This window comes from Solanum tuberosum, unplaced genomic scaffold, assembly GCF_000226075.1.
Source record: "Solanum tuberosum cultivar DM 1-3 516 R44 unplaced genomic scaffold, SolTub_3.0 scf00630, whole genome shotgun sequence".
Taxonomy (NCBI): domain Eukaryota; kingdom Viridiplantae; phylum Streptophyta; class Magnoliopsida; order Solanales; family Solanaceae; genus Solanum; species Solanum tuberosum.
In genome coordinates this window covers 152,438-164,669 of record NW_006239566.1, presented here as the reverse complement: position 1 = coordinate 164,669, position 12,232 = coordinate 152,438, and the positions used below count along the sequence as shown (strand labels likewise).

General features: G+C 35.5%; 1 protein-coding gene across 2 annotated transcripts; it reads right to left on the bottom strand.

Annotated features, from left to right (window-relative positions):
• Nucleotides 1-2,337: 2,337 nt before the first annotated feature.
• LOC102579421 (nucleolin-like) lies at nt 2,338-9,925 on the bottom strand. 2 transcript variants are annotated; one of them, XM_006366506.2, is made up of 11 exons: nt 9,748-9,925; nt 6,307-8,234; nt 6,141-6,230; nt 5,519-5,983; nt 5,096-5,192; nt 4,838-5,002; nt 3,334-3,560; nt 3,134-3,224; nt 2,995-3,047; nt 2,822-2,915; nt 2,338-2,723 (listed from the first exon to the last, which is right to left on the bottom strand). In XM_006366506.2, exons 1-10 carry the CDS (start codon nt 9,872-9,874, stop codon nt 2,838-2,840), a joined length of 3,321 nt encoding a protein of 1,106 aa, XP_006366568.1. In that variant the 5' UTR covers nt 9,875-9,925; the 3' UTR covers nt 2,338-2,723; nt 2,822-2,837. The 2 variants fall into 2 exon arrangements, with proteins under 2 accessions (XP_006366568.1, XP_006366569.1); XM_006366507.2 differs by having other exon boundaries at nt 3,334-3,557; nt 9,748-9,924.
• Between the last annotated feature and the right edge of the window lie 2,307 nt (nt 9,926-12,232).

Below are 12,232 nucleotides of genomic sequence, written 5' to 3'. Positions count from 1 at the left end.
ATATATTTATTTTATTTAAATTTTATTTTTATAGCTTTTTGAGATGCAAATTATAAATAAATTTGTTTTATGATCGGTTTTTTCAATTTTAATTTCAAGGAACTTTTTTCAGCCGAGACAATTGTTATAGGAACTCTATAAGCAATATACGCATTTGGAAAATGATAAGATCTTCATATCTAATTGAAATATTTCTTACCTTTCTACTCCCTCTGTCCCTCGCGTCCATTAAGCAAAATAATAAATATAGGGTATAGTTTACTAAGTTATTCCTATAATTAGATTCTCTTTTTTAGGATTGAGCAGTATTTAAATCTTCTTTATTGTTAATGATATAATTGGAAACAAATGTAACTTTAATCTTAAATTCCTAAATGATTTTTTTTTGGATCTACCACAACATTAATATGAGAAGGAAGAATATTAAAAGTACTCAATAATTTTAAAACAAAAAATCTACATGACTATAAAATTATAATTGCTAAAAGCCTTGGCTGAGTAGCTTCATACTGAAGCAGGCCCTGCTAGGAACATTGTAGATGTTCTAGCAAGTGGGAACAGAGAACGTGCTAACTCAAGCCCAAAGGAGAGATGAAAGGTCATTCCAGCCTGTATTTGGTGGACAATAAGGAAAGAAATGAACAAAAGATGATTTTAGATAAATCAAGTCATATCCAGAAGATAAAGTACAAGTGTGTGGTATTTTGCATTTTTGGTGTAAAGGAACATGTGTAGAATATCATGATTCAATTTTTGATGTTTTAGGCTCCTCGTAGATGATAGAGGAGCTGTAAGTTTAGTCTCTTTACTTCCATGAAATAATGCAGTAACTGGAGCCAACAGGAAGTCTAAAACATCGCAAGATAAGTTATCCTTCAATTTTGATTGGGATAAAATCGCAGGATAACTTATCCCGAGATTGTAGTGTTATTTTTATCCCACATTGAGGGTGGGATAACAATCCTGGGATTAGGACAACTTGTCCCCAACCAAACAAGCCCTAAGATTATTTTCAGTTAGTTGTCCCCAACCAAACAAACCCTAAGATTATTTTCAGTATCATCTACCAAAACTGAAAATTTAAAATACAATTCAACTTAACTTTTTGTACAGAATATACTTGTCTTCAAAACTTGTTGAATGCTTAGCTTGATATATTACATATTAGTATACAATGTATGACTTAAAATATTTGTCTACTTTTTGAACAAAATAAAATAAAAATGTTACTATTATGAGGGTTGGGTTAGCTGGGTCATTTTAGCATTTTTAATCCTATACTACTAATAAGTGCATCCTTATTCCACATTCTACCCAACATTAAATAATACATAGATTATCACAAAACTCATGCAGGTATTATTTGTGAGTTAAACAAAAAGGATCTACCAAACATTGTATTTAACTAACGTTGATCTCTACATGGAGATAAATCTCCTCAATTTATAACCATAAATTGTATAAATTTATGTTGATCTTTATGTGGAGATCATATCTGATATCTCCTAGAACCCAAACCAAACGGTCCTTAAAGGCTACATAAATTGTTGCAACCATTGAAAAGAAAAGGCCCAAGGATAGTTCAAAATTCTTTATCTTGGGAGCTAGAAGTTTCCATCTCAAGCTTCAGAAGGGACATTCATCCATTTACCAAAAGTACAAGAGAAACTCTATAGAACCAAACCATCAGTGCCTAATATTGATGGTAATACACCCTTTTTCCACCATCAAAAAAAAAAAGAAAATAGAATCTACACTAAGCCAACCAAGCGCTCTATTTGTTGACACTTCAAAAGTAAAATTTTTAATACTTTATTCAACTTGGAGAAACCTGATCATATGATATAAAAGCTTAGGTGGCTCTCTAGATACACCAGATTCATCAGTTGTATAAAATGGCCTATAACCACATCATATTTCTGTTACAGAGCAACCATGAGAATACATTGAGCCAAAGGTGATCCCACAAGCCATGATAGTAGACAAGTCACTCATAATGCATCACCATGATGAGGCAAATCCCTTCCAAGACAATACATCATTGCAATTCATAAATACTGTTCATAATTGAAACCAAATGATATTCTTCTTCTCTTGAAAGGCTGAAATATCTCGATGACTACCACTGCTCCATGACGAATTTTACAAGAGTCTACCTTAGGAGGATCTTTCCCATAACAATAGTGCTGAATATTTGAACCTATATATAAAATCTCCACAAATACCATCGAGGTAATATCCCCAATATCATTATTTTGAAAGACTCTGCAAATTTGCCTCTCCATGTATGTGAATACCACTAACTACTAAATATAGTAAGACACCCAAAAATAAATCTTTCACAATGAAGATCTCAACACATATAACTATTCCAGCAAAAATGAACGCTTGTACGAAAGTTGCCTTATCTTAATAGTCATATCCACTACCCCATAACACTGTTTCTATCTAGAGCAGAAGGAGATCGTTACTAGTCAAACTCCATCTAACAGACATAATACCATGTCCGGATTGATGCCCCCAAAACAGGCACAATCTAAACTAAGAAAGATGGAACTTTGGACAGCCGAAAACGAAACATTACAGCGGGGGGAAACAAAAAGAGAGATAAACATTAAATGCATAGGAAAAGAAGTTAAAAGACAGCTTCTCTTTCCTTTTTATACGGCACCACAAAAATCTCATTCCATCGTCAAGAAGAACATTCTACCATTTGAAGACACCTGAAATAGTTTTGTAACAGAAAAGTCAATCAGACTAACAATATGAGGTAAGATGAGTATGAATAAAGAATAATAAAGCATCCGATTATCCAAATTACCGAATGCTCATCAAGACTAATAATAACCACGACCATATCCACGCCCATGTGGATGACCACCTCCATAAAAAGATGGATGTTGGCCTCTCCCATACTGCAAGATTACATAGAAAGAAATATCACAACTAGGGTTGAATAACAATAAGAAAGATAAAGTGAAACATCATACTCACATCAGAGCCATAATAACCACGTGAGTATTGATCACCACCTGGAGGAACATTATCTAACATAGAAGAGAGTAAATACATAAATAATAATTGATCTAACAAACAAGCAGCTTAACAAAAAAACTGCAGATAAACCCCATACTTCTATAACGATCCCCTTGAAGAGAACTTGCAGAATCTGGATGATCAAACCGAGGACGTCTGCTAGGCCCCAAGTAATCCGGATTCGGGACCTACAGAGTAGAAGGATCAATTGTAATCTATTACAGTCAGTCATCTAATGCTCTTTGACCTAAGATGGTAACAGGGGAAGGAGCAACAGAGAAAATTCATGTAACTTACTGTCATGGAAAAGGGCCTCTTTAACCCATGGTCAGTATTATCATAACCGAAACGGTCCTCAATGTGCCTATCCATGGATGGCCGGTTATTTCCTTCAATAGGAAATTGTTGTCTCCTAAAGAAGGCATCATCTGCGTGACCTCTATCTCCATGCCTCATTCTATCAACAAACATTGGACCCTCACTAGTTACTGGATGAGCACCACTGAAATTCCACCTCCCACCTGCTAAATTAGTAAGATATGTTACTGAGATCTATTTTGTGGAATATATAAGTCAAAATAGGAAGGAGACATGAAAAGGGGAAAGTGTGATGTACTTGGAAAATGGATGGGAAGAGCTAAAGCAGATAGGTTACTGAGATCTACAATTATCTTAAAGTCAACCACATCAGAAGACATAGAATTTGATCTAGTCTATGCAGGTAACATACATTAAACATATTATTATTATTATAAAAGTAGGAAACAAAAGTAAAAAGTTGGAAGACCAAAATGCCCACATAAAGTTGAGTTACCTTTTTGCCCTTCAATTAAACTACTTCTATAACATTTACAAAAATGTAATATAACAAAATGTAAATAAGAAATTAGTCTTGAAATATTCAAGTGCTTATTAATTAATGTTTAGAGAATTTATTCTGGAGGATGTATCCAATACCTGTATGTTTTTCCAAGTTAACTTCAAATTTCACAAAATAACATATCACATCATCTCAAATTTCAACTTTGACTTGTTAGATCTTTTAGAAAACTTTTAGATAAGATTTTTAACTCATAAATATATATTTGATCGAGAGTACAAAATGTAAGATTATGGTAATTTGAATGTAAATTAATTATGCCTCACTTGTGGGATTATACTGGGTATGCTGTTGTTGTTGGATGTATAAAATTATGGTGATTTGAATACTGAAGACATCTAGAGATAGCGAAACTGGCTATCAAATTATTTTTACATATGTATAGTCCAGGCATAAGAGTCTCTCTCACCAAAAGCTGTAATAATAAGGAATTGTGTGACACCAAAGAAGCAATGGCACTACAACCTCATAATTTAATTTCTTCATATCAAGTATATTCTGCTAATAAATCCCAAAAAAAAAGTAAGAAGATAATCAATAACTTTGGTAATTGGAGGCAGAGTCATAAATTACAATAAGACATTCAGGGGAAAGCCGGAAATTATAATAGGCATTTGAAGACTTCTGCGGGGCAGGTTTCTTCCTTTATTCAGATACTTTAATAGTATCAACATTTCTTACTTTCAGGAACTTGTACTTTTTTCTTTGATATTTTATTTTATAACTCAAATATAGTGTGTAATAATCTTTCTGTGACTCATTTAATTCTGTACTCATTAATATGTGGTACACGCGCAAAGTGTGTGCCCAAAGACCAGTCAACATAAATGGGAGAGAGAGACAGAGGAGAAGGAGAAAGAGGTATAAAGTTTGCAAATTTCATTTTTAATGAAGATGAACAAAGTTAGTTATTTTCATTACCTCGTCCAAAGTTTGACCGTCCACGGAAAGGAGGATAAGGGCTACCAAACTCATGTTCAGTGAAGCCCATTCTACCACCATGACCAGGTCCACGAGGGTGAAAGCCCCTACCACGCGGAAAATTAGCTCTACCAAGAGTATGTCCTCCTCGCGGAAGGCCCCTTCCTAAAAAAGCAAGGTGCATATTGCAGTTAGGTCAGGCACAAAGGAAAATTTCTTGAGCAGCTTATAAAGAAATATAGAATTTGATAGAGTTACCCATGGGACCACGGCTAATTCGGAACCCTCCAGATATTCCACCTTTCACAGCCTGAGTTTTTGGTTGGGGATTTGAAAGCCTGGCTCGCACTTTTGCCTAAGTAACATAACAAAACTGTGAGCATTCACCAATCCAGTAAAGACATAACATCAAAATCATCGCTTATGTGAGGAGGAAGGTTTTTGCATGTTTAACCAATACACACACAACTGAATAGCAACAGTCCCACATCAGTTTATAGCTCTTCTACAAGGACCACCATCCACTCGAGCAAAATATATGTTAGTAAGAAAACCCATTAGGGTTATATGCATAGAAGTTCAGCCACATACACAAACTGGAAGCATTCTGTATATTCTGAAGCTATAAAGTATGACATCAGCCAGCAAAACACTGACAAACAACATAAAAGTCAAGAATACCTTCAAATTTCCATCACCCAGCTCTGTGTTATTAACGCCCTCAACGCAAGAAACAGCAGCTTCATGTGTGTCGAAATCAACAAATCCAAAATCCTTCCGCTTTGCTGTTGATATATTCCTGGCTAGCGTAATTCTTGTGATCTCCCCAAAACATTTGAATTTCTCACGGACGCGTTCTTCATTCCAATAAGGAGGGAGTCCATCAATAAATACTGACTTCACTTGAGCCATTACCTCTGGATCTGGATCGCGTAAAGGTTCGGCAAAAGCTATTTTGGCAGTCCTCTCAGAGTGACCAAAAACAACATCAGGCCTTTGAAGTCTTTTGTATGCCGTCATGGCATCAGTGTGACAAGAGAACTCGAGAAACGCGAAACCACGACTCAAACCTTCACGTTTCGGATCAGCCACCAAATTAATGTTTTCAACACTTTCTACACCATAATCTTTCAGCTTTTGTCTCACCTGTCATAACCACATATCATAGTTAACTAGAGATACTTAATAACCCATTTGTGTACATTGAATATTAACAATCTTGCAGAATCAAATTCCTGCACTGTTGAAGTTAAACAGAGTTATTCAGAAACATGATTCAGCAGAGATTGGTTATATCACTTACGGCTTCCTTTGTCCATGTGTTGCAAATATTTCCTAAGAATAAGGTGTCATTGTCCTCACTTGGAGAAGTTCCACATCGCTTTCCCCGTATCTGATGTCAAAAGGATAAATTAGACTAATAGTGCAATTCCAAATGTATTCAAACATGAATTGGAAAAAAATCATACAACTGGATTTCTCATTTCAGCCAAAGCACGGCTAACTTGCTCCTTAGTTGCAAACTTCACGAAGGCATATCCCTTATTCTTGTTTGTTGACAGCTCTCTGTGCATTCGAACATCAATAACCTCCCCCACATGCTGGAACACCCTTTTCAGATCCTCCTCCACAGCATCACGGTCTAACCCACCAACAAATACTTCCAGCTCCCTCCTCTTCTTTCGTTCCTTTGCAAGAGCATTCAATTGAGCACGCTCATCTTCCAACGTCTCGGCTTCTTCACAGTGCTCAGGCACATCATCTTCCACAAATTCTTCACTATTTTCTTGATCAGCAAAAGCCTCTATTTTATCTTCACCAGCTTCGTCAAGAGAAATATCCTTTCCTTTCATCTTCCTATCTGTATCTTCCTCCATTCTATCTTCTGCACACTGTGCATTTACATTATCCCCTGTAGGAGTTGAACCATCGTCATTTTCTCCCCTCAACTCCAGTCCTTCTTTTCCTTTATTAGATCCTTCGCCCTCCTGAGATTTCAGTTCTGTAGTAATAAGTTCCTGACTGTTTGAAGATTTCATATCCTCAATAATAGGCTCCTGAGATTTGACATATGTAACAGCAGGTCCCTGATTTTCTGAAGTTCTCACATCATGGCCAATTTTTTCTGACAATCTCACATCATAGACAACAGTTACTTCATCTAGAGACATTAAAGTATTTAGAGCTGGTTCCCCCTGTGCATCACCTGCATGTTCCTCCTTGTTTCCATTTTGATCTTCCGCCACGGAATCACCAACATCTTTAACTGTGGACACTAAATTATTTGAAGATTCTTCAATTTCTTTATTTGGCTCATACATGGGTGTTGGTCCTGCATCATTTAAGCCCTCTGCATCCTTCTCCTTAACAGGATCTTCCTTTGAATCCTCTGCATCTTCCCCCATGACAGGATTTTCCTTCAAGTACTCATCGTCCTCCTTTGCAGGATCTTCCTTTGAGTCCTCTGCATCTTCCTCCATGACAGCACTTTCCTTTGAGTCCTCTGCATTTTTCTCCTTCACAAAATATTCCTTCGAGTCCTCTGCATCTGCTTCCCTGACAAGATCTTCCTTCAACTCCTCTCCATCTTTTTCCTTCGCAACATCTTCCTTTGAACCCTCTGCATCTTCCTCCTCCATAGGATATTCCTTTGAGTCCTCTGCAGCTTCCCCCATGACAAGATCTTCCTTTGACTCAGCATCTTTCTCCTTTATAGCATTTTCTTTTGAGTTCTCTGCATCTTCCTCCTCACCAATATCTTCCTTTAAGTCCTCTGCATCTTTCTCCTTCACATGATATTCCTTTGAGTCCTCTGCAGCTTCCCCCATGACAAGATCTTCCTTTGACTCCTCTGCATCTTTCTCCTTTATACCATTTTCTTCTGATTCCTCCACAACTTTCTCCTTGACAATATCTTCCTTAAGGTCCTCTGCACCTTTCTCCTTCGCAGCGTCTTCCTTGGGATCCTGTAGATCTTTCTCCTTGACAGGATCTTCCTTTGGGTCCTCTGCATCTTCCTCCTTGACATCAACTTCCTCTGTGTCCTCTGTATCTCCCTCCTTGATAGATTCCTGTGCATCTTCCTCCTTCACATGATCTTCCTTCGGGTCCTCTGTATCTCCCTCCTCGACACATTCTGTTGATCCGGCTGCATCTTTCTCATTGCCATGATCTTCCTTTGAGTCCTTCGCATCCTTCTCTTCAACAGGATCTTCGAGCATTGCCGTTCCAGCATCTTCTGATATAAGTGTTTTATCCGAGGTAGTTTTAGAAGAAGCAGGACTTTTCTTTACCACCTTCTTCACAGCCCTTCGAGTAGTTTTCCTACCTGAAGCGGATTTTGCTACTGGTGTTGATTGAACAGCTCCATCTGCATCTGAAGCCTTTGCTTCTTCAGCTGCATGAAAAAATATAGAAAACATGATAACATTCTTTGGGTAAATAGAGAACATGATAACTAATCATGTATCTAACAGACTCTAACCCCCACACCAAAGACAATTAAATAGATAGTTTGCATGCTTTCATCAGCATATATAGGAGGTTAAAAGCTCATTTGGTTTGGTGATTGGAAGTAGATGATAAGCATTAAGTGCTGAAACTAATGTTATAAACAAGCAGTTATGTGTTCGGGTAGAAGCACTGAAACTAATAATAAGCAATTGATGTATTTCGTGAAAAAAGTGTTGATAAGCAATTTTTCTGTTACAATGACTAATAAGTCTTTTAAAAGTAATTATCAAAAATCAAAAAGTATCTGTACAAGGGGAAGAACGAATGATGGAGTGAAAGAGAATTATTTTAAGAATTTTAGAAGATATAGGGATAAAATATTCAGTCAACTAAAATTGCTTACTAGCTGGAAAATCATTAGTTGATTTTAGCTTATAAGCACTTTGGGTGTATACCAAAGGCTTAAATAAGTTAGAAAGCTAGTTTGACCAATTCTATAAGTTCACCAAAACACCCTCTAAGCCGCTGTAATGTTCAATCAGGTACAGTTTGTAAAGTCGAAAAGGCAAAAAATTGGAATTTGATATATTGTACTCTTAGCAAGCCATTACCTCCATCTAAAGATAAATAAATGAAAAAAGGTTGACACTTGGAACTAACAAAATCATCTTTGAACTTTTGCAATGAAGATGGCAACAGGCAAGCTATTAACTTTTCTATATCTGTGCACCCCACCCACACACCACCCAAAAAAATGCTTGTTGAAGTAATAGAACGGCCAATAAAGGAGGAATCTTGGTCCCCATTTCCCCTTCCCCTAACCCGCAATTAAAGAAAAGGACCAACAAAAATCCTATGGATATCCCAAAACCTAATCCACCATTCCCTTTGAAGCATAACGATACAGCAGAAATGGGGAAATGAGAAAAATGAAACAACATGCAGACTCAACAAAGAACGACTTCAGATATACATCAATCAAGTATCAATTTTTCCCTAAAATTTCACATTTTATTGCAATGAAGCTTGCAACAGGCAAGCAATATTAACTTTTCTATATCTGTGCACCCCACACTCACACACAACAAAAAATTGCTTATTGAATCAATAGAACGGACAATAAAGGATGAATCTTAGTAGCTCAGTTGGTTAGCTACTAGAGCTTTCAACTTCACCTTGTCCGTGAGGGGTTCCATTCCCCCACCTTGTAATCCCCTCCCCATTTTCCCTTCCCCTAACTCCCAATTAAAAAAAAAAGACCAATAGATATCCCAAAACATACAGCAGAAAGGGGGCAAATAAGCAAAATGAACTCAACATAGAACAAGTTCAGATATACATCAATCAAGTATCAATTTTTCCCTAAAATTTCACATTTTATTGCGAGGGTAACATAATCCCTCCCCTAAAACAATAAAATAACATAAAACAAATAAAAAAGAGAGCTTTTTGAGTACCGGCAGGTGAGCTTTTGGATCCAACGTTCCTAGTTTGCTTAGCCCTAGATGGCGGCGTACGCTTCGGCTCGGCCGGCGGGGTTTGATTTATTCCGGCAGACCTCTTTTCGGCGCTTCGAGTTCTCATAATTGATTGATTCGATTAAAAGTTGGAAACGGAAAATAAAAATGAAGTGAAGTTTTGTAGAGTCGATAATGCAACGCGGAGGCAATGGAAGATGACACGAATACCCTCACACAAATACTACTTATTTATTTATTTTCTGAATGAAATTGTTTTTTTTTTTCTAGTACTATCTGCTTTATTGGTCAAAATATGTTTTTTGCCAAAGAAATAACGAAATGCTTTGTTTGGATGGTTATTACTTATTATCAATTTACTATTTTGTACTCATTAGGGCAGGCATTTTAAAAAGCTTGGCTCGATTTTTTTATTTTGATTTATCAAGAATTTAAATTGGAACCGAATGGAAATTAATTTGATTTGATTTTTTTATTTTTCAAATTTTTGTTGGTCTTAAAAAACTGTGATTTATTCTTTTTTCTGGAATTAAATTGGTAGAAAGGCAAAAAAATATGCAAAGGTCTAATCATATCATATATATATATAAAAAAAAAGAGAATCCTCAACCCGGTGATGTGGCGCCACCAGAAGCAAGGATTCTCTTTTTATTTATTTATTTATTTATTTATTTATTTATTTTCAACATTGCCCTTCCCCTCTGCAATAAGAACTCCACTTCAGCCTTCAACAACCGCTTCTCCTGTTCATTGTTTTATCACTCTTGCCGCTCTTCATAAACGTTGTGCTTATTTACAACAGTGGATCCGACTATGTGGCGCCCTCACAAATCAGAATTTTTATTTGTCCTTTATTAAAGTCACAACTCTTTAGAAAAGTCAAAACTCTTCATAAAAGTCACAATTTTTCACAAAAGTCATAACTTTTTATAAAAGTCATAATTTTTCACATAAGTCACAACTTTTAATAAAAGTCACAAATTTTCACAAAAGTCACAGCTCTTCATTTTTTATTTACACCTTTTAAAACCCAACACTTAATTTCAAGGCACCAAAAGAACAAAGAATAAACAAAGAAAATTAATTTCAATTGCAATGTGACATTACTACTTTTGCACCACTCAGTCCACAATTACTTGAATGGTTTAATTCATTACATTTGGTTCTTTAGGAAACAAACTTTTATTTCTGCCACTATTATTTGTAGGTTTTTCCCGTTATAGGGGAGTCGAATTCAAATACATTAATTAAGCTTATGAAGTGTGTTTCTTTTCTCAAAGTTTTCTCCTTCCTATTTCATGAAGGTCATAGAAATTCATGTAACTATTGCAATTTCTTTTTGCTATTTTGGTGACTTTTTTTTAACTCTGTTAACAATTCCAGTAAGGATGATTGAAAATTGATCTTCTCTTTTGTCCCTTTCTACAGGTTTCTTCATATACTTTTTGGGACAATTGCTTGTGGGATATGTTATATTTGATAGCACACAACACAAATATTTGATAACTAATACGAAATCAATGGTGAAGTTTGTTAAAAGAACCAAACATGTTATTCTCTTACTTGCCACAATTAGTATATTATTTTGATTGTTTTATCTTAGGTACAAATATTTTGTATGCCATTGCACTATTCCTAGAATATTAGTATAAAGACAATTAGTCCACTTCTTTTATTGCAAGTTGACTAATTTTCCATATTTCTTCCTCTCTTCTTTTTGGGCATAATAAGAGATCACGTTTTCTTGAAATTAACATATGCCCAAAAATACACTATAACAAAAATAACTTTTTTTGGAAAAAATATGTATATTAACGAAGAGTGCTAGAACCTTTACCGAAATTAATTAATTTTCATTAGATTCAATGTCTCTATAGACTTTAGGGACATTTATAGAGAGTATTTATTACCTCTGAAAATACATATTTAGCGGCAATTAAGCTAAAAATTACCGTTAAAGATCATTTTTGTTGTAGTGATAACTCTTTCTTTTGGATTCTTTCAATTAAATTTGTGAATTGTAAACTTATATACAGCCCGACATACTATCTTTTTGAAAATATGTTAAGCAACATGCCTTTTCCTTCTTGATTGTTAGGAAAAGTAACGTCGTCTTTATTATAATTTGTCGATATTTGTGAGTTCAAGTGCTCACAATTTATGCTGTGAGATTTTAATATGTGATGTATCAAAATTTTGGTTTAGAATATCTAGTTATGAACGGTTCCCTTCAGATGTCACCTACTGCGTGGTTGATCATTGCATTAATTCTTTGTTACTGCATACTATAACCATAACAATAACTTTGGTTCAATTCCATATATGTTAGGGCCGGTGATATGAAACCTAATCATTAGTAATGACTATTCTGAGACAATGAGGAAAAACCTTTATTACTAACAATTTTAGGGTCATTTTCAATATATAATAAAAAAGAGATTGATGGAGGTTCATAAGAAAGGAG

What these genes read in the sequence shown, in the direction of transcription:
- LOC102579421 (XM_006366506.2), bottom strand. Translation starts at nt 9,874, where the DNA reads ATGAGAACTCGAAGCGCCGAAAAGAGGTCTGCCGGAATAAATCAAACC. An exon ending in ATCCAAAAGCTCACCTGCCG is followed by an intron (nt 8,235 to 9,747) that starts GTACTCAAAAAG and finishes TTTTTCATGCAG; the next exon opens with CTGAAGAAGCAAAGGCTTCA. An exon ending in CTGAAATGAGAAATCCAGTT is followed by an intron (nt 6,231 to 6,306) that starts GTATGATTTTTT and finishes TTTTGACATCAG; the next exon opens with ATACGGGGAAAGCGATGTGG.